This window comes from Zingiber officinale, chromosome 4A (assembly GCF_018446385.1).
Source record: "Zingiber officinale cultivar Zhangliang chromosome 4A, Zo_v1.1, whole genome shotgun sequence".
Taxonomy (NCBI): domain Eukaryota; kingdom Viridiplantae; phylum Streptophyta; class Magnoliopsida; order Zingiberales; family Zingiberaceae; genus Zingiber; species Zingiber officinale.
Genome location: NC_055992.1, coordinates 15,293,452 through 15,315,540, shown reverse-complemented (window position 1 = coordinate 15,315,540; position 22,089 = coordinate 15,293,452). Strand labels below are relative to the sequence as shown.

Below are 22,089 nucleotides of genomic sequence, written 5' to 3'. Positions count from 1 at the left end.
GTCAATCTTCTGATTCAGTTTTGGTTTTGAAAATATCAAATTTCAAAAGAATTCTTCCTTCATTTGCTGTTTTTGAACAAAAGTCAAGGTAGAAATAAAAATCCCCGACACAAACATTGATTTCTTAAACTGGAACCTTCCGACCTATGGGCGTCGTTTGCTTGGTTAAGATTTTTTTTCTCAAAGTCAAATTCAAGGAAAGAAATGTCAATTTGCGTTGATTCCCATCTATGTAGATTTAGTTGGATTGAGTTGATTTTATATATATATACATATAATTCAGGTATTAGCTCTTGAGTTTTGTTATTAGAGTAAAAGATTACTAAGCTCACGTTTTTTTCCCCTTTTATATTATATGAAGGAAGGAAGATAAATTATAGGATTAATTTATAATTAATTTCAATTGACTAAGAGGTGGGACTGTAGAGGTGTAAATGAGCTAATCTATTCGTGAGTTATTCGAAGCTCAATTCGATAAAAGCTCGTTTGAGCTTGTTTAATAAGATTCGTTAAGATAAATAAACCAAGCTTAAGCTTCACAATATTCGGCTTGTTAGCTCGTGAGCATGTTCGTTAAGCTCATAAATCAATTTTTAAATAAAAAAAATAATAGTTTTGATATTGAATTTATAAATTGTACACTTTACTTATGAAAAACATAGACAAATATATTAAATTTATTTATTAGAATAAAATTATAAATTTTAATAAGAATATTATAATTTTTTAAAAATATATAATTTAATTTTTAATGAATATTTGAATTTATAATTTATATTTATTAAGCTCGTTTAAGCTCGATAAAAGTTCGAATAATCTTGTGAGCCATGAATATATTCATTAAATAATGCTCGAGCTCGGCTCGATTATAAACGAGCCAAATTTAAACATCTAAGAATTCGACTCGACTCAGCTCGATTACACTCCTAGGTGAGAGGAGTTTTCCTTTAGAAGTATGCGTCAGTTTAAATTTAACTTCTACTCACCTTAGACAACTCACAATTAGTGGCGGATCTAGGGAGGAGCGGGGGTGTGCTTGAGCACCCCCTTGCTCCCGAAAAAATCCACCAGTATGCTACAGTTCGAGGGGCAGCGAGAAGGAAGACAAACTTCAGCTCCCTTTTTTAAGTACCCTCTTCTTTTTTTATCTAGATCCGTCACTATAATCACAATTCATCCTCAAATTATATAAAGAATGATAAATCATGAAATCAATTAATCGGCGACTAAATTAGTTAAGAGGTGAGAAGATTTTTTCCCTGATTATATGTGCTCCTCATAAATTAATCTTTTACCAATTATAATAAGTCTATCACTCTTACTGATCACTCTTACTGAATATCCGTGGAAATAATTTTTTGTATGATAGTAAAATCATAAAAAAATATATATATATGGAGACATCTCTAGAAATTATAAAATGTGTTTAAGTTTTATAATTGTACATCAAGAAATACATCGGATCGTTAATCCTTAAAGTGACACTTCATTATTAATAGTAAAAAGTAAAATAATCATATGACGATCTCTCCAAAATAGTCCTTCACTGTATGAAAGAATTTTAAATGGGGCATGCGACTAAAAATATATTGAGCTCTTAAGTTGTTCATTGCGAGTGCTTCTCGATTTATTTTGATGATCGATGAGAAATTTCTATGGGACTGGATTGATCATCTCAGATTCGATGTTATCTAATCTGATTAATAATTTTTTTTTACTGTAGGAAAGAAAAGTAAATTAAAGAGATTTCATCTAAAATTACGTATCAGTTGAGAATTGACTCAGGCCAATTAACAGCACAACCTACCTTTATTACTTCAACCATCTCAGTTGAACGATATTATTAATATGCAGCCGTTTGGTCCGACCAAATTGCAACTTCTATCAAATAGTCGTTTGGTCGACGGTTTTGGTAGATTAAAAAATGAATTTCCATCAAATCAGTGTCGATTATCCATCGATCAACAACTCAGACAAAACTAATTTCGAATAAATTCTTTAATCATTTAGCAAAAGACTACTAGATCGTATATTTACAAATTACAATCCCAGATTACCTCACCCATGAATCATAATCATCTCCAAACCTTGCAAGGATGATGAAGACGATCACTGCATAAACTACAAATTCTAGGAAACGACTAAACCTGAACCAGATCAAAACCGATCGATCAACGAAGCATCCTCCCGGAAATGGCCGCCGTGAGCGCGCTCTTGAATGCCGGGTCATTAATCAACGACGCCGCCATCTGCTCCACCAGACTCCGGCGCAGCTCCGGCGACGACTCCAACCTCTCATCAACCTTCGTCGACTTCACCGGACCTACTTCGACGGCCGGAATCTTGTTCGCCGCAGCCGGAGGCTGGTGAGCTTGCCGCCCGTGGTTGTGCTCGCCTTCATACGTGGCGACCAGCATCGATGTGTCTTGGGCGCTTCTCTGCACCTGCAATCGATTCATATAAATCAACCGCAAAATTGGATTTAGCTTCTATCGTTCTTCTTCTTCGTTAAAAGTTTATGATCAAATCAAACCGCATACCTTCTTTTTAACAGGACAAGAAGTCGCGAAAGAGCATCTGAAGTAAGCTCTGGGACATGGATTGTCTCTCGTCACTTTCTGCCCGTATTTCCGCCATTGATATCCATCTTTCACCACCTGATTAATTAAGCAACAAAAATTCATCAAATTAACAAACTCTTATTCAATCGATTATAATCGTTAGGACGGAGACGATCGCTCACCAGTCTCGTATCTGACGGATCGGTGCGCACATGAAGCTTCGAAATCTTCGGCTTCATCTTGTCTTCCCTCACTCTGCTGTTCCAGTTCAGCTCGTCGCCGCTCGATGTGCTCTCTTTCTCCCCGCCGGAGTCTCTCTTCCTCTTCAAATTCGTGGCCGGAGAAACAGAGCCACCGTCGGAGGAATTAGCGGCGTTGGGCGTCCCCAGTCGACTCACCTGGCTTCGCAGCGCGCTGTACTTGTTGACCATGTCGGCCACCGTTTCCTTGAGCTTCTTGTTCTCCTCGCTGGCGCGATCGAGCTCCAGCTTGAGGATTCCAATCGGCGGCTGTTGTTGATAATCGGATGCTGCCTGAGGATCGCCGGGGAAGAAGCAGAGGGAGAGGGAGGAGCCGATTGAGAGGTTGAGGTCGACGGAGGGACGATTCGACCGCTCGACCTCCATCGGTGGACAAATCTAGAGAGCTCTGCTTAGCGGATGAAGAATGGGCATTTGCTTACTGATTTAAAGAGAGGAGGCCTGGCAGCATCGAGGAAGCGTGGCGAGGTTGGCTTTTTTCTCGGGGAAATAGAAAAGTCAAATTGCAGGCGGCGGAGTCAAAGGCGTGTGCAGACAAACGTTGACAAAGGGAAGGAAGATCCATCGACTCGGAGGGTTCCTGAATTAGTTTTATTTTTATTTTGGGTAATAAATGACGACTTGGCAAATGGCTAATGGATTCGTATTTCAGCACGTGCGAATGGAGTAAGATCCTTCCGTTGACATGGAGTGTGACGGCGTTGGCCCCCCAAATTGTTGAATAAGTGGAGTTTGTCGGCGTTGGCCTCCACATTGTAGAATAAGTGCCGTGTTTGGGTTGACTGTCGGGCGACGGGTCGAAAATGGGAGGATCTGACGTATCGATTTCGTCCATCTTCTCGAGATTCCTTTTATTTATTCATACTTGACCACTTTATTTTATTATTAGTATTATTATGATTATTATTATTATTAGATCAATTTTAAAAATGCAAGTGAATTCTGATATAGCACTTTAGGTAAAATTGTAAATGAACCAAACGCTCTAATAATAGACGTGATTAAATTGTCAGTTTGGCTTCACATTCTTTTCTTATTTGTTTTCCCTTCCATTTATGGAGTGATAGAGTAGCATAAGGATGTGTAATCATTGGAATAGAAAAAAAAAAAAATACAAGCATGTGAGGGAGTCAAATGCATTTCATATCCAAACATGAATGATAGTTTTGAAGATCTCATAGCCCAGTCAAGATGATAGATTTAACGAATTACCCATGGATCAATTCTTGAAAACTTCATCACCTTGGATTAATGATGGAACTTGCCTGTATGATCTATTCAGACTGTAGGCTACAAGCATCAATGTAGACGCCGTCACTCGAATTACTTTCTCTTTCTCTCAATTATTTTTTTCTCATAGTAAATCCTGATTTGTAGCCTCTGGACTAGTAAACTTAAACTTGACTCGGTTCGTATCCTAAATTATGTCATCTCATTTAGGAAACAATTATTTATTATGATTTATTTGTATTTATTGTACTATAAAATTACAATAAATTTTGTTGATCCATGGGTAATTAGAAATGAATTGTAATGTATACACATACATATAATTAATATATAAATATAATATTATTAAAATATATTTAATAATAATTTACAAAATATATTTTGATTAATCAGATTTTGATTATTTAATATTATCCATAAAAGTAATGATATTGAATCATTTAGGGTGAAAAAATTAATTAGAAATATAATTATCTCTCATATTTATGAGAGTGACGTGACATTTGGAGTTAAAAAGGAAGACCTTCCCATGATCTTGGTTCCACTACTTTGACTTTTGAGTCAACCAATAATTCTTTGACCACGTTGATTTGTGCTCACCCCCGCGAAATTTCTATTGGTCCATCCAAAGTTTTCCTACTTTATTTTTTTTTTTTCAAAAAAAGAATATTTAATTTATTTTTTTGAATATTTATGAGTTCATTGTCTAGTCTTGTGGCTGTACATGAGTCACATTGATAAATAAAAGCGTAGACGAGTCAAGCACGGAACAAGTGCGGAATACCACGTGTGGAGAAATTGACGCTGTTATCGTAACTCGAAGACGATCTGATTCAAATTACATTGCAAGTCAAGGCCATAAATGTCTAACTCAGGAGTTGATTTTTAGATTAGGATAATATTAACTCAGAATTTTGATCCGTGAGAATATATATATATATATATATATATATATACAAGAGTGTTATACTGCGCGACGTTGTTTCCGCGGCTTGTGCGCGACTTCAGCGCTGGCACATGACGTGGCTCACACATTTAATCTCTCTTCCCTGTGTTTCATTTTCTTTTCTATTACTCACCTAACGTGTTGACTTTTTTGCTTCCCTTTGTTTTTCTTTTTAAGCTTTTTCTTGCTTTTTTATTTTTTCCACAAACCACGTCTTTCATCATCGCCTCCAAAGCCGATCATTTTTTCCACAGAGCGAAAACTAGGGCAACCCTCTTGCTGCTGCGGCGTCGTCCTCACCGTGCGCCCTTGTTCCTCGCGCGAAAAACCTTCGACGACTAGCTAGTCGCATTGGTATTTTGTCGTCGTCGCCACTGTCCTTGCCCATTTTTGCTGCTCCGGTGTTCCTCGTCCTTGCCCCTCGCCGTCGCGACGCTGGATCTGCGCTGTGGTTCCGTCGAAGCTGTCCTTGCCTCTGCGCTGTTATTCCACCGAAACTAGGCAGATCCTCGCGCCCCTCACCGTCGCGACGCTGGATCTGCGCTGTGGTTCCGCCGAAGCTGTCCTTGCCGCTGCGCTGTTGTTCCGCCGAAATTAGGCAGATCCTCGCGCCCCTCGCCATCTCTCTGCGCCATTGTTCTCGCTGCCAACCTCACGCCACGAAGCCCCTCTCTGTGAGACTCCTTGTTCACAGTTTTGCTTCCTCTTCTACTTCCCATTCTTTAATCTTGAAATTAACAATTGCTGGACAATATGATATTACAACTGTTGGATCTTGTGTGTGAGTTTCATAGTTTAAATGTTCAGGACAGCATGTATCAAAATCATACAGGACAACATTCTTCTTGTTTGTTTGTTTCACATGATAGTACTATGTTAGCTTACTGCAACATTCCTTTTTTTTTATTTTATGTATATGTATATTTGATTTAGTGTGTGAGTTTCATTTGGATGCATTCTTCCTTTTTTTTTTGTTTTTATGGATCTTGTGTGTGAGTTGTATCGTTTATATGTTCAGGACAGCATGTATCAAAATCATACAGGTTATGGTTATGCTTATTTCTAGTTCCATGAGTCTTCAGTGGATGCATTCTTCTTGTTTGTTTGTTTCACATGATAGTACTATGTTAGCTTACTGCAACATTCTTTTTTTTTTTTATGTATATGTATATTTGATTAGTGTGTGAGTTTCATTTGGATGCATTCTTCTTTTTTTTTTTTTATAGATCTTGTGTGTGAGTTGTATCGTTTATATGTTCAGGACAGCATGTATCAAAATCATACAGGTTATGGTTATTCTTATTTCTAGTTCCATGAGTCTTCAGTGGATGCATTCTTCTTGTTTGTTTGTTTCACATGATAGTACTATGTTAGCTTACTGCAACATTCTTTTTTTTTTATGTATATGTATATTTGATTTAGAATATTTTTTCTTGCTATATGATGATGATATGCAGACTCTAATTTCATCTGAATCTGAAATTTTCTATCAATGGATGAAAATTACGGTGAAGATCAGTTATACATTCCACAAGTTGTAGATGCCCGAAAGCCAAAATATGGGATGGAATTCTCATCAATAGATGAGGCATTTTCATTCTATAACCAATATGCACGTGAATCTGGATTTAGTGCCAGGATAAATAGTAGCAAGAAAAATAAGATGACAAATGAAGTTGTGTGGAAAACATTTGTTTGTTTTAAAGAAGGACATACGGATGATCAGCGGAATAAACAAGCAAAAGGTGATCAACGGACAAGGGAAAGAGCACGTGGCGAAGTTAGAACTGGTTGTAAGTCAAAGATTTCAATTGTCAAGAAACAAACTGGGCATTCATGGGTTGTCACTAACTTTATAGAAGGTCATAATCATCCACTCTCAACACCTTCAAAGGTCCATTTACTACGCTCACATCGCAATGTTTCAGAAGCAAAAAAAGCATTGACTCAAAGATTTTCAGAGGCCAATGTGCCAACTTGTCAACAAATACGATTATTAGAGATAGAGTATGGAGGTCCCGAGCAAGTAGGCTGCACAGAAAGAGATATTAGAAACTTTGAAAAAGAGCTAAGGGATCAACAAAAGGGTATCGATGCCGAAACACTAATCGAGCTATTTGCATCTGAGAAAGAGAAAAATTCAGCTTTTTTCTTTGAATATGAGACTGATTCAGATAACAGATTCAGTAGGTGTTTTTGGGCTGATCATGTATCAAGAACGGCATATAGTGTATTTGGTGATGTAGTTGTATTTGATACAACATATAACACCAACAAATATGGGTTGATTTTTGCACCATTTGTAGGAGTTAATCATCATCACCAGACAATTATTTTTGGTTGTGGTTTTATAAGTGATGAGAAAACTGAATCTTTTGTTTGGTTGTTCAACAAGTTTATAGAAGCCATGCCTAAAGGTGCACCAAATGTGATCATCACTGATCAGGATCCTGCTATGACCAAAGCCATTGCCCAAGTTTTCCCTCAGACAGTGCATCGATATTGTTTGTGGCATATACTGAACAAATTTCCAGAAAAATTGCATCCTTTGACTTTTCGTGACTACTATCAAAGTATAAATAATGTAATTAGAAATTCTACAACACCAGATGAATTTGAGAATTCATGGGAAGAGGTTATCAAGTGTGCTAACTTAGAGAAAAATGATTGGTTGTCTTTGATGTATGAATTGCGACATAAGTGGGTGCCGGCTTATTTTAGCCATGTTTTTTGTGCTGGAATGTCAAGTAGTCAGAGATCTGAAGGCTCACATGCATTTTTCAAGAGATATGTCTCAAATAAAAATTCATTGATGGACTTTATTACCCGTTTCAATAGGGCACTGAGACATCAAAGACACAATGAGTTAGTTGCAGATCATATTGATTTGAATGAGCATCCCAGGGTTAAGACAAACTGGCCAATGGAAACTCAGATGGTTAAGATATACACAAAAAAAAATGGATGGAGTTTCAAGGTGAAATGAGTGAGAGTCATGGTTATTATGTGCAACAATTATCTATGGAAGTTGACTCAGTAGTTTATCATGTGATGAATTTTCAAAGTTGTTCTTCCACCAAACCAAGGGTGCTTATGCATGACAAACAGAGGGACCACATATTCTGTAGCTGTAGGAAATTTGAGTTTGATGGCATTCCATGCAGGCATATGTTAGCTTTTTTTCGTATAAACCAAGTATTTCATTTGCCTGATAAGTATATACTCAAACGATGGACACGAGATGCAAAGGTTGGAGCAATATATTCTTTGGGGGTAGAAAATTTCATTGATGGTCCAGATAGGGTTTTGATGTCAAGGCACTCAAGGTTATCCTTTAAAGCTTCAGTATTAATTGATGATGCATCTTTGACTGATGAGGGGACAAACTTCTTAGATGAACAATTGGATTGTATCTACAGTAAAATTCAAGAGATGAACATTAATAGAACATGTGACAATACAGGTCAAAGGAAAAAATCTATGGATGAGTCCCCTACTATTATGGATCCTTCTTTAGTAAGAACAAAGGGATGTGGGAAGAGGTTGAAATCATCAAAGGAGAAGTCAACCTCAAAGTCTCGATTATGTCATGGATGTGGCCATCGTGGTGTGTCACATGATAAGCGTAATTGTCCAAATTTACAAGGGTATGTGTCAATTAATTCTCTATTTTATGATAATTTTATTTACAAATTAATTACCTTTATTAAATTGTATAAATATGCTGATTAAATATGCTGATTGACAGATCAACTTTAGATAATCATCATAACAACGATGATGACACATACGAAGAAGAATTGGCATCAATAGCAGGCAAGGACTATCCAAGTTTAATTTAAAATTGCTAGTTGATTGATTGAAATACTAAAAATAATATTTGTCTTTATTATTGTAGGTTCTAACAATATGCGCTAGCAATTGATAGATCAACTTTGAAGGTTTCTTTTTTACTTTTGTTAATTATGTCTATTTAGTTCCATAGAAGATGCATGCACAATTTATTTTTAATTTGTTGGCTATTACACTTATGTTAGCTTTAGTTGTGCTATAGATGTTCATGGAGGAGTTGCATAGACAAACACCTGAATCTGAAGCTGCTGTATCTAACGGTGGAGAAGACGATGAAGTCCCAGACCTCGTGCTTGGAGAGACATTGAACCAACTTGATACTTTTCACATTTGAGGAGACTGATATGACCTCTTTAAATATTTCTGTATCTGTTTAAACAAGCTTCATATGTTTCACGTTTGTGTATCTGTTGTGAACTCTCATTCTGTATCTGTTGTGAACGCCGGGATTGATTCGGCTAGGGTCTAAACCACCAATCAACTTAGTTTTAAAGTATGTTCAGTAATTTGAGACTGGATTTAAGCTCAAGTTATGGCACTACTGGATTATCTCTGATGGAATTATGACAGTTGCAGATTTTCTCTTGGAGGGGTTTTGTATTTGTCCTGGGATGTTTATTTGCACTTGGATCCATGTAATTATGCACTTAATCCTTTTTAAAGGTAAAATGTTGCTAATTGAAGCATCTCTCGTTTTATTTACAGGAACTTGGTCTCATCCCTCTGTACCTGTTCATGTTGTTCTACATGATTGGGTAAGGCACACAGATGGGAAACTAAGCTTCCTAGGATGTGTTAAGCTCTTGCATGGTGTCTCTAGTCGATCAACCCAATCCCTTCAGAAGGCTCGATAAATGTATGTATTCCTCTTCCTTTTCGTTTTGATTAATTGGCCTGCCATTAATGTCTCCTTGCTGATCAGCACATCTTAACGTCTTGCTTGTCGATGCCATCCAATTCCATAGTTGTGAAGTGATCAGAAAGTCTTGCTTGTTGATGTCGTCCAATTCTATAGCTGTGAAGTGATGGAACCAGTCCATTTCTAATGTATGTTTGTTTCGTTTTCCACAGTTGGGAGGTAAATATGCCTCCTTGCTGATGTAATTTGTAATGGATTGCAGTTAGATGGTTAATAGCTAAAGATTTAGGTTGCAATTGTATGAATCTCAATTAACATTGAGCTATCCCATGTGTATACGGAAGTAGAAAAAAATGTAAAAAAAAGTCGAATTGCCACCTCTATTGCTAATTGTATCCTGTTAATCTCAAATTGAAGGAAAGGTATTTGATTGTGTGACATTCCATAGACAATGCTTATTTTTATTTAATTCTCCGTTTATTTCTTGAGCATACATTGCAATAAGTGATTGCTACTTGATCTTGGACCATTCTGTCTCCTATCAACATCATCATGGAGACTTTTATAGGCCAAGTAATTGATGGCTTATGGCCTTTAACCAATCAATAAGCAAAAAAATATAGCTGTGAATGTGCAAGAGTTAGAGGAATTAAATGTGATAAGCTGTGGAATTCTTAGAATGCTTTGTACTGAGGGAGTCATTTCACGAAGTATTTCGTCTTCGTATTGATATTATCTTGTGTTGTTGATGCTTAGGAATTCCTATGATAAAAGACATGTTCTGAAGTAATTGAAATGCTTTATCCTGTGAATTTAATGACATGTTGCTGGAAAATTGTTGGTATTTGATGCAAGTGAGCTGGAGCAGCTTTTTAAATTGCAGGATCTGCTGAAATTGTCTCTGTAGGTTGCTGCTATTTGTTCGTATTTGATGTCGAATTCCTCAGCTCTTGCTTTGGGTGTTGGTTTTTATAATGCGAAGCTGGGTGAAGTTCCCTGATAAGGTTGGGAGTCATTTGGCTGGTTGTTTTAAATATGAAGTCGAATAAGATGGAAAATATTGTTTTTGGAAGTGTTCGGAGGATCAAGTCGTTCCAGGTGGATTTATGCTGTTAATTATGTGGTGACAAGGTGTAGTGCTGGAAGGTGGATTTATGCTGTTAATTATGTGGTGACAAGGTGTAGTGCTGGAATTTCTGCATTATTGTAGTGATGAATGCATGTGGCGGTCCCATGCTTAAAAAGCAGTTGTAATACGTTTTTGAAGCACATCCCATGAAGCACATCCACAACTTAATCACATTACTTATAACAACATAGATAAAGCAATTTAGATTGTTTCATCGTTTTAATTTCGATACAACACTTGTAATTAACAACTCAAACTAAAATCAATGTTTGAACTTTAAGTCATATAACGACTTCAAACAACATATCTAATCATCATCATTATCATCACTGATCATAAGAGAATCTAACTGATGCTCTATCTCTTTTAATGCATCTTTCAACTTAATAATTTTTTCAGTTTTTAAAAGTTTTCTCTCCAAATCTGAACTTGACCTTGAACTTGAAGTTGCACATGATATTTTATTTGGACTAGATGCAAAGGAAGTTGGTGCAGATCTTATTTCAAAGTATTCCTCATAAGCTTTTTGTGCCTCCTCTCTCGTTTTGAAAGATTTGTGTATGGCGCCCTTAAAGCCATTAACATGATCAGAAGCTTCTACCCACGTTTCATAAATTCCCGGTTTACGTCCAACAAATACAACATATGTTTTCCCCTGCATTTTAAAAAATATTCAGAATCTTATATAAACAAAATATTAGAACTTAAATCAAATGATTTACCATAGATTGTCAGTCGAAGTTTTGCAAGTTTCCTGTAAATTGTAGAATAAAAAGAATATAAGTTATCACTAGTTTTTATACTAGGAATATTTCAACAGTTTGAGATTATAAAAAATTCTCTAATTTTCAATATGGTAGTAAATAACTAAAATGGAACTCACACACAAGATCCATAAAAAAAAAAAAAAAAGAAGAATGCATCCAAATGAAACTCACACACTAATCAAATATACATATACATAAAAAAAAAAAAGAATGTTGCAGTAAGCTAACATAGTACTATCATGTGAAACAAACAAACAAGAAGAATGCATCCACTGAAGACTCATGGAACTAGAAATAAGCATAACCATAACCTGTATGATTTTGATACATGCTGTCCTGAACATATAAACGATACAACTCACACACAAGATCCATAAAAACAAAAAAAAAAAAGGAAGAATGCATCCAAATGAAACTCACACACTAAATCAAATATACATATACATAAAAAAAAAAAGGAATGTTGCAGTAAGCTAACATAGTACTATCATGTGAAACAAACAAACAAGAAGAATGTTGTCCTGTATGATTTTGATACATGCTGTCCTGAACATTTAAACTATGAAACTCACACACAAGATCCAACAGTTGTAATATCATATTGTCCAGCAATTGTTAATTTCAAGATTAAAGAATGGGAAGTAGAAGAGGAAGCAAAACTGTGAACAAGGAGTCTCACAGAGAGGGGCTTCGTGGCGTGAGGTTGGCAGCGAGAACAATGGCGCAGAGAGATGGCGAGGGGCGCGAGGATCTGCCTAATTTCGGCGGAACAACAGCGCAGCGGCAAGGACAGCTTCGGCGGAACCACAGCGCAGATCCAGCGTCGCGACGGTGAGGGGCGCGAGGATCTGCCTAGTTTCGGTGGAATAACAGCGCAGAGGCAAGGACAGCTTCGACGGAACCACAGCGCAGATCCAGCGTCGCGACGGCGAGGGGCAAGGACGAGGAACACCGGAGCGGCAAAAATGGGCAAGGACAGTGGCGACGACGACAAAATACCAATGCGACTAGCTAGTCGTCGAAGGTTTTTCGCACGAGGAACAAGGGCGCACGGTGAGGACGACGCCGCAGCAGCAAGAGGGTTGCCCTAGTTTTCGCTCTGTGGAAAAAATGATCGGCTTTGGAGGCGATGATGAAAGACGTGGTTTGTGGAAAAAATAAAAAAGCAAGAAAAAGATTAAAAAGAAAAACAAAGGGAAGCAAAAAAGTCAACACGTTAGGTGAATAATAGAAAAGAAAATGAAACACAGGGAAGAGAGATTAAATATGTGAGCCACGTCATGTGCCAGCGCTGAAGTCGCGCACAAGCCGCGGAAACAACGTCGCGCAGTATAACACTCTTGTATATATATATATATATATATATATATATATATATATATATATATGAGTATTTTAATAATATTATATGTATATATTAATTACATATATGTATTATAATTGAAAGATAGAGATTTTTATCTGACTAAATTCTGACCAATAAGATTTACTATTTAGACAAAACGGTCTCGTAGACACAATTAATTTTTCCCTTAATTTAAAATTACACTTAACATTTTGACATTATTGAATAAATTCTTTTAGGTAAATTACTGAACATGCAGTTTAAATTTCATATTATTCCAATTGCATGGGTAATTTTAAAAATATCACAATAGCATATCCGATATCAATTTTCCCTCTCCTTTCGTCCACTTTTGCTCATCAAATCAATTACTACAATATGACAATCAATTTAATATATTTATGTGACAAAAAAGATTAAAAAATCTTCTATGATTAACAATGTGTTACTAATAAGATATATCGAATTGATATTTAGAGACATGAATATAATCAGGAGAGTAAGATGAATACAAAAACTCTGATTTCATATCATTTTGAGCTCTTAAGATTCATTAGTCAATTTTATCGAAATTGACTGATTAACATAAAGAGTTCAGCATCTAGTTCGTATCTAGTTCTCTTGATTATATTCATGTATAGTAACGAATTTTTAAATACAAATCGATTTTTAAAAATCAATTACTGATTTGGTATGTTTATGTGACAATGAAATGTACCTTTAATCGGTTGTTACACTGTAATAACTACTAAACTTTGTTTTTTAAAAAAAAAAGATTAAAAAGTCTTTTATGATTAACAATTTATTGCTTTCAATATAATATATTGAGTTAATTTTGGAGGACATGAATATAATAAAGAGAATTAGACGAATATTTATTATTTAATTTTATATTATTCCGAGCTCTCTAGATCTATCAATCAATTTCAGTCAAAATCGACTGATGGACCTAGATAGCTCAGAATAACATGAAACTATATTGAGAGCAATAATTTTTTAAATACGCATGTGTCTAAAAAATTAATCCATGTTTAAAAATTTACTGCTCTCAATATGTTATATCAAATTAATATTTGAGATCATAAATATAATAAGTAGAACTAGACGATGACCTTGTTCCATATCATCCTGAGCTCTCTATGTCCATCAACCAGTTTCAGCGCAAAATCAATTGATGGACATAAAGAGCTCGGAATGATATGAAACAAATTTTATATATTCGTCTAATTCTTTTGATTATATTCATATTCTTAAACATTAATTAGAGTAATAAATTTTTAATTATAGAAGATTTTTTAATTATTTTAAAATTTTTAAATTAATTACTGCAATATAATAATTAGTTAATTTTTTTTTTGTCATAGAAACATATCGAATCAATTCTTACGTTATAACAATCAATTCATGAACAAAAGTGAAGGAACGGAGAGGCAAAATGAATATTGGATACACAATTTAGGTATTTTTAAAATTACTTACACGATTTAGATAATATGAAATTTAAATTATGTAGTTCAGTAATTTACCAAATTCTTTTCATGTTTGATTGTCGCAAAAAAAAAAAAAAAAAAAGTCAAACTAAGAAAACAAAAAATATGGCTCATTGGACCAATTCTCAGCATGATTTGAGTTGGCTAAATCAAATAGGTTGTAACAAATTAAAATTCAAAATTTGTGGTTAGTACATATGATTTGACGGGGTGATCTTGACTAATTCGGATTATAATCTGGCCCGTCCGATTGACAAAATAACATGGGGACAAAGTGATTTCGGGACCGAGGATCCGAACTCTTGACATCATATTTACAGTATAAATTGTAATCAAATTTTAGAGTAGTCCCAGAAAATTGACATTCGAAGATATTTCAAGAGCATGCCAAGTATTATTTTGTTAAAATTATCATCATCATTGGCTTTAATGAACATTTGCCATGTAGATACAGTCCCCGTAGCAGCGTAATCTTCCTTCAACCAAACAAATTGCTAATCTAATATCTGCACAAACTGTTTGCTTTCTATTAGACAAAGTCATCAATTATATCCATAATCAATTCTTCACCCGGTATTTACATGCTCAATGAGATCGTTTTTGGGTAGGCGAGAAACATAGCAACCGTTTGCTTTCTAGACGACTCATGAAGAACCACCGTAAAAAACAAGAAGAAACAAGAAGCAACATGATCTCATTGCTCATTGGAGTCACAATTTTAAACTAAGAAGGATTACCTATCTCAATGTGCAGTATGAGAATTGACCAAAATGAAGAGAACTAGGAAAGGCTTACCTTCTCTGCCCCCCTTGACAGTTCCAATTCAACCCCTTCCTGCATTATAAGGTTCTCATTGGCTTTCAGGTTGTTTGTTACCTTAACTTCTAGTGAGCCCCCTGCACTAAGGGATGCAGCCGCTACGCACTCCTTGAAACGAAAGCAACTGATGAGGTGGTCATTTGTCAATCCAGCAGCCTGCATGAAGGAGTAGATTACCGTCGGACCGACACTGCGAAAGCCTCGTCGAACCAAGTCTTTGCTCATGGCATCGGCTTTTGCAGTCCTAACAGGCACCTGACGAGGATATCGGAATTCACAGACGATAGGCTTGTAGTTCACAAAGCTCCAGCAGTATCTATCGAATGATCCAAACTCATTTATTATCTGTTCAAGTATTCACAGAAGGAAGGTAACTTTAAATGAGAAATAATGATAACATGGAAGGGAAAGTAAGAAGAGACGAGAGTTAATTACCTTGAGCATCTTTCGTGCATTCTCAACTATAGCTCGCAACTTTGGCTCCGACAAAAGGGAGCTACCGATGCTTCCAGATGCAACAATTTTCTTCTCGTTCAATTTGGAAACTGCGACCGGATCGAATTTGAAGAAAACATCCCTAAAATAGTGGCCCTATGAGTGCTAACCTGATAATTAATCATCATGTCGCTTCCAATTTTTCAAAACATTACCTAAACATGTGCCTTTTGTTAAGGATAACTGGCCATGTAAGCTCAGCTAGTGCACCTGATAGTACAAGAAGTTCAAATAATTTCCTGTTGATTATTTCCAGACAAGACAAAAAAAACACATATTGTCAGTTAACCCAATGCAACTTGTGCACTCTCAAAGTTTAGATCATAGAAAAATTGAGAAAAGTACAGGTTATTGTTGCATACTTATCGTCATGAATAGGAACTCCCCATTCTTCATCATGGAAAGTGGCGTAACACGATTCTGTAGTAACGCAGAAAAAAGTATCACATAGAAATTAAATACACTTCTACAAAATGATCGACAAACATTAGCAGCTAAGCAATAGATAGTAAAGTTTATGACAGCAAGCAAGGATTAATTAAAGCTTACATGAAAAACAACCTTAATAACTGAAAGGAATAAATGTGGATATAATACAGGACAATAATTCACTAATTATTTTGGACGCCATAGGGATCCTACAAATTGAACAGATTCTGTAAGAAAGTGTAAGAAGGCCATAAAAAAGTGAAATAAACTGGCAAAATGCCAATGGATTTAATAAAAATGAAAGTAATCAACTATTATCAATAACAACTAGTTAACACAATACAATATGGAACCAGGAAAAAAAAATCTGCGGTTGGTCTTTTTCATAAAAGCATCCACTTACCTTTCAATCCAAAGGACTGTGAAACTGAGTTGCACCAACAATTCCACCATAAGGCAACATAAAGATAAACTGATATAAAAGCACTGTCAAACCATAAGATTTTCCTTTCATTAGGTGTTTTTCTTTTTAATTTATTCTCTACTCTGGACAATCTTCAAGTTGATATTTCTTAACATAATTTACTGATTGAACCAATATTTTTTAGTTGTGACCTACAAAGACATTCTTAACACACTATTAAAGCAAACACCTAAAGTGTGGTTCATACTATTAAAGCACACGCCTAAAGTGTGATTCTTTTTATTAGTAAGATTGGTGGTCCTTGCAGGTCCCAGATCAGTGACAATACCTTCACAAGGATGATAAGGATTTACCAATAAAGTAGGGCTTGATGGCAATATAACCAATAAGTTTTTGCCTCAGAAAACAAAATAAAAAAACCAGATTCATCTTCACTAACTTAGTGTATGATGATAAAATCTTCTCTTCAAACAGAAACCATTCTGTTCTCACACTTTCAAAGTTCTCCACAAAAATTTCAAATTCAAGATAATGAATTAGGTTCTCTGTGAACCAATAAGCATCAAAATGATGTTGAGATAAGTAGATAAACCACATTTAAGTAAGAAGCACAATCTAATGTGTTCCCTATAGAACCCCTCATCAAATAATTCTTTGGATTTTAAACAATTCTAAATTAAACTACTGCTACAAGGAAATTATAGTGATGGATCCTTAATCACAAAACAGTCAATTTGGTCCGATGCATCTATTCTACTACAACATAACCCAGTACAACGGTTCCCACTTGTTGAAGAATCTTCAACAATAGTTTCAAAGGAAACTCTTTAACCTATACTGTAATATTCACAGTAATGAAAATATTCATTACTGTAATGAAAAAAGGGATACTATAACTTTTATTCTAGGAGTAATGCTACTCAGTATTAACTGAAACGTGAAAGAAAAATCTCATTAAATAAGTAAAAGAAAACCAAGGTGTTAGCACATCGAACATATCTAATTAAGCAAGCAAAACAACTCACCTGTACTGGGCGTCACCCAAGCACACTTCCTCTTTCCTTGAAATAATTCTGCTGGAGGAACATCCTTCTCCGCCTTAGCCACAATCTTAATTGTTTTTTGACTACTCTGTCTTGTCAAGCTTGTTCTGCCAATCCTTCCTGTGGAGGATTGGCTACAAAACGAATCTGTGGAAGCATCAGAGGAGCAAGAAGCATTCATCGACAGATTTGGTTGCGACAACAAATCATGCCTCCTAAACGCAGAGAGAGCGATTAAACTAGATCGAATGAGAGGGAGATCAGCGGCAGAACTTGCAGCCTTCTTCTTCTTCTTCTCACTACCTGCAACCTCTAAGCATTCTGTTTTATTCAAAGGCTTCGAAACTGGCTTCTGAGCAGCGGCGGCCGGAGACTTGGCCTGGTTCCCGCCAGGCATTAGGACAGGTCTCGCCTCAGAATCAGCTGCATCGGAGGATAGTAACTTCGGAGCTCCTGACATGTGTTATCCAATTTGTTTCTCAAATGAAACGCCTTGGATCCAACTTTGGCCAGACACCGTGATTCCCAGAGAAAAAAATCAAAATCAAGGCTGCGATTTTCCAGTCAAAATCTCAAGGTGGCTCTCCACCCATCGATCGAAACAACCACTGAATCAAGGCCAAGGAAGCGCTTGAAAATTCCTTCTTTATTTAACAATCATCTTCATTAGCACGAACTGAGACCCAAACTAGGGTTTACGAGGCGGCTGTCTCCGACCTGAACACAAAAATTCACTGCGAAAACCGAGGACGAAGTATCAATCGGCGCGACATTTTCGAAACAGACAAAACGGCACGCGCGCATCCAGAGACGGCTCACGGGAAAACCAATACGAAACTCAGTATCTTTTAGATAACCGACAAATTAAATTCAGTGAATGAGCTCGAATCCTACTAATTAAAGGGCATATGGAAGTTTAAAAACTCTGTTACGCCGCACGAAGCTACCGATCCGGCGACAGGGCGTCGAGTGAAGCCGGAGAAGAGACGCTTACGAGAACTGAAGGAAGAAGACAAGTGCAGCGGAGAAAGAGAGGCGTCGTCTAGCGTTTTAAATGATGAAGACGGATAGTCACCGTGAACATATAGGCAACCGGCAATAGTCAGTGTGTTAGAAGGAACCTTTTTCAAAAAAAAAAAAATAAAAAAAAAAATATATATATATATATATATATATATATATATATATATATATATATATATATATATATATATATAATTTACAAATAGATACAAATTGAAAGACGATCAAACACTGACAAAATTGTAGTTGTTTTGATTTTAGTTATTCTAATTGTTTACCGGAAGTCTTTAATCAAAGGCCGGCCGACCGGCCAGGATGTCTTATCACGAAAAACATAGAGATAGAATCCAAGGCTTATTTTAGTTCGCTTATAGCGTACTCGCCTGTTCTGTGGAAACTGATAGTACGCATGGCCACATCAACAAATTGTCGCTACGCAGTACGTGTCACGCTAAGCTGGCGAGCATGGTTCCTAATCCTAAATTTTAAAATACCTATTAGTCTTTTGTTCAACAATGTTTTTTTTAATGAAAAGTTGATCAAGCATAGGACAAAGAAAGAATTATAATTTATAGAATAAGTTTCCGAATATCTAAACGTATTTAAATTTAAAAGTGACAAAAACACATAGTTATTTTTCAATCTTAAATCACTGACATAAATATGTGAAGGAGAGTTAGAGTATAAAGGTATTACTAATAGAATTCTCATATAGATTTGTTTTTAGATTTTACATAAAAAAATTTTACCAATGAAAAGATCTTTCATCTTATTAATCACATAATATTTTTCATATATTTTTAATGTGAAAACTTGCATTCATCTTGTTTGGACTTTGGAGTGATTTATAGTTTTTTAAGTTCATCCATCACTTTTGGACAAAATAAAAATTTTGAATCAATCTAAATCAAGAATAATATAGTCAGTCATTTAAGTCTCCTTAATGCATCTTTACCTTAGATATCAATTTGACAAATCAATGATTTTACAATTCATTTTCGACGTGAAAAATAATATCAAATGCTCATTATTCATTATAGGTGCTATGACGATGATATTCATTAACCGACTTTACAAATGGCTTTCTAGGACTCATCCATAAGAAAATATCAAATTTTTTATTTTCTGAATGTTGTCCAAAACTGACTGATAAACTTAGAGAACTCTAAATTACTTCAAGTAAAGACCGATGTACTTGTCTAAGATAGCGTTTGGTTTAGAGGTTTGGGAATGAGGGAATTGATTCATTCCCAAACTTTATGTTTGTTGATGATAATCAAGATTTTGGAATGAAACCCAAAAATTTGGGTATGGATGAAACTCACCCCCTCCCTTAGGTTTTGATGGAATGAGAATAAAAATTAAGTTTTGGACAAAAATACCCTAGTATATTTGTTCAATTTTTTTTTCATTTCACTCTCTCTCCTTGTTCTCTCTCAGCATACTTTCTCTTTCCTCATTCTATTATCACATTTTCTCTCTCAAGATACTTTCTCTCTCCTTATTCTCTCTCATCACGCAGTCTCTATCATTTCCTCTCTGTATTCTCTCTCATCACACACACTCTCTCATTATTTTCTCTCTCTTCATCCTCTTCTCATTTTTTCATTATACTTTCTCTCTCATCATTCTTTCTCTCTCTTCAATCTCTCTTACCATACTTTCTCTCCATATTTTATCTCATCACACTTTCTCTCTCTTCATTCTCTTCCATCACATTCCCTCTTCTCATTCTCTCTCATCACACATTCTCTATCATTTTCTCCCTATATTCTCTCTCAACACACACACTCTCTCTCATTATTTTCTATATCTTCATTCTCTCATTTTTTTCATCATACTTTCTCTCTCATCATACTTTCTCTCTCCTCAATCTCTCTTACCATACTCTCTCTCCATATTTTCTCTCATCACACTTTCCCTCTCTTCATTTTTTTCCCATCACACTTTCTCTCCCATCACATTTTCTCATCATACTTTCTCTTCTCAATCTCTCATTTTCTCTCATCACACTTTCTCTCTCTTTATTTTTTCTCATCACTCTTTCTCTCTCAACACATTTTCTCTCTCATCATACTTTTTCTCTTTTCAATCTCTCCTATCACGCTCTCTCTCTTCATTTTCTCTCATCACACTTTCTCTCTCATCATTCTCTCTCATCATATGTTTCTCTCACATTCAACTTTATTTTCCATTTAATTTTTTCTCTTATTTTTCTCTAAGGGTAAAAATGAAAATTTAAGTTCATTCCGATTGAAAATATTCAACTAACCAAATATTATTTTTATGAATGATACCCAAGCTAAAACTCATTTTCATTCCACAATATTATGATACTCATTCTCATTCCGATTCTTAGGAGAGAACCAAACGCTACCTAAATCTTCTTAATACATCTATGGTCTCAAACATACATGTGATATGCTATATTGAGAGTAGTTATTTTTTAACTCATTTCCAATCGAGTTATTGTTACCATTCGATTGCTGTTGTAAAACATTTGATTGGTGGAATGTATTCATGGCCACAGAACCATTTCAAATCAATTGGTATTATTTGGTAGCATGATAAGAAACGTGTTAAAAAAAATGCATTGCTCTCAATATAATGTATCAAATTAATATTTGAGGGCATAGATGTATTGAGGAAATTTAGCTAAATATCAAAGATGTTAAAAAATACATTGCTCTCAATATAATGTATTAAATTAATATTTGAGGATATAGATGCATTAAGGAGATTTAGATAAATATAAAAGTTGTTATATAAATATATTACTCTCAATATAATGCATCAAATTAATATTTAAGGGCATAGATGTATTAATGAGATTTAGATAAATATAAAAACCTTGGTTTGGAGTGATTCGGAGTTATTTAAGTCAATTAGTTATTTTTTAACGAAACCGACTAATGGATCTAAAAAATTCTAAATTACTCTTAATCAAGGCCTTTGCACTCGTCTAGTCTTTTTTTAATAAACTTTATGCCCTTAAATATTAAGAGCATTGATTATTTAAACTTATTTCTAATCTAATCTAGTTGGAATGTATAGAGGTAAAAGGGAAAATGACTGATTTTATTATTTTCAATTTGAATATTCCGAAACTTTCCACTTCAACTCATGGGATGATGTGGAACCTTTCTATGACAACTGCAAAGAATTCCTTCAGCAACCAGTTATTAATCTTTTCATAGGTTGCTATTGACACCTCAAATAAAAGCTTTTCATTTGGAAAAAATCAAAACACAGAAGTTTGTCATTTTCAAGTTTTATAGCAATAATGCACAGAATTTCCGATTCAAATTCAATCCATAGCCTCAAAAGAATGTATCACTATTTTGCTACTGGAATGAACATGATTAGTTTTGAAAGTAAATTAGTTCCTGCAGAGGTGCAAGAGCTCAGGACACAGCA

At 35.3% G+C, this 22,089-nt stretch overlaps 3 protein-coding genes across 3 annotated transcripts; all 3 read right to left on the bottom strand.

Annotated features, from left to right (window-relative positions):
* Positions 1 to 1,976: 1,976 nt before the first annotated feature.
* On the bottom strand, positions 1,977 to 3,244 carry LOC121969615 (WRKY transcription factor WRKY71-like). The gene is made up of 3 exons (XM_042519808.1): positions 2,744 to 3,244; positions 2,541 to 2,657; positions 1,977 to 2,444 (listed from the first exon to the last, which is right to left on the bottom strand). The coding sequence occupies exons 1-3, from the start codon at positions 3,185 to 3,187 to the stop codon at positions 2,172 to 2,174; spliced, it is 834 nt and encodes a 277-aa protein (XP_042375742.1). The 5' UTR covers positions 3,188 to 3,244; the 3' UTR covers positions 1,977 to 2,171.
* An 8,311-nt stretch (positions 3,245 to 11,555) lies between these two features.
* On the bottom strand, positions 11,556 to 14,982 carry LOC121972260. Its single transcript, XM_042523949.1, has 3 exons — positions 14,875 to 14,982; positions 12,284 to 12,691; positions 11,556 to 11,591 (listed from the first exon to the last, which is right to left on the bottom strand). The coding sequence occupies exons 1-3, from the start codon at positions 14,980 to 14,982 to the stop codon at positions 11,556 to 11,558; spliced, it is 552 nt and encodes a 183-aa protein (XP_042379883.1).
* A 132-nt stretch (positions 14,983 to 15,114) lies between these two features.
* On the bottom strand, positions 15,115 to 18,684 carry LOC121969614 (probable GMP synthase [glutamine-hydrolyzing]). The gene is made up of 5 exons (XM_042519806.1): positions 17,632 to 18,684; positions 16,116 to 16,173; positions 15,909 to 15,992; positions 15,694 to 15,835; positions 15,115 to 15,603 (listed from the first exon to the last, which is right to left on the bottom strand). The coding sequence occupies exons 1-5, from the start codon at positions 18,107 to 18,109 to the stop codon at positions 15,220 to 15,222; spliced, it is 1,146 nt and encodes a 381-aa protein (XP_042375740.1). The 5' UTR covers positions 18,110 to 18,684; the 3' UTR covers positions 15,115 to 15,219.
* Between the last annotated feature and the right edge of the window lie 3,405 nt (positions 18,685 to 22,089).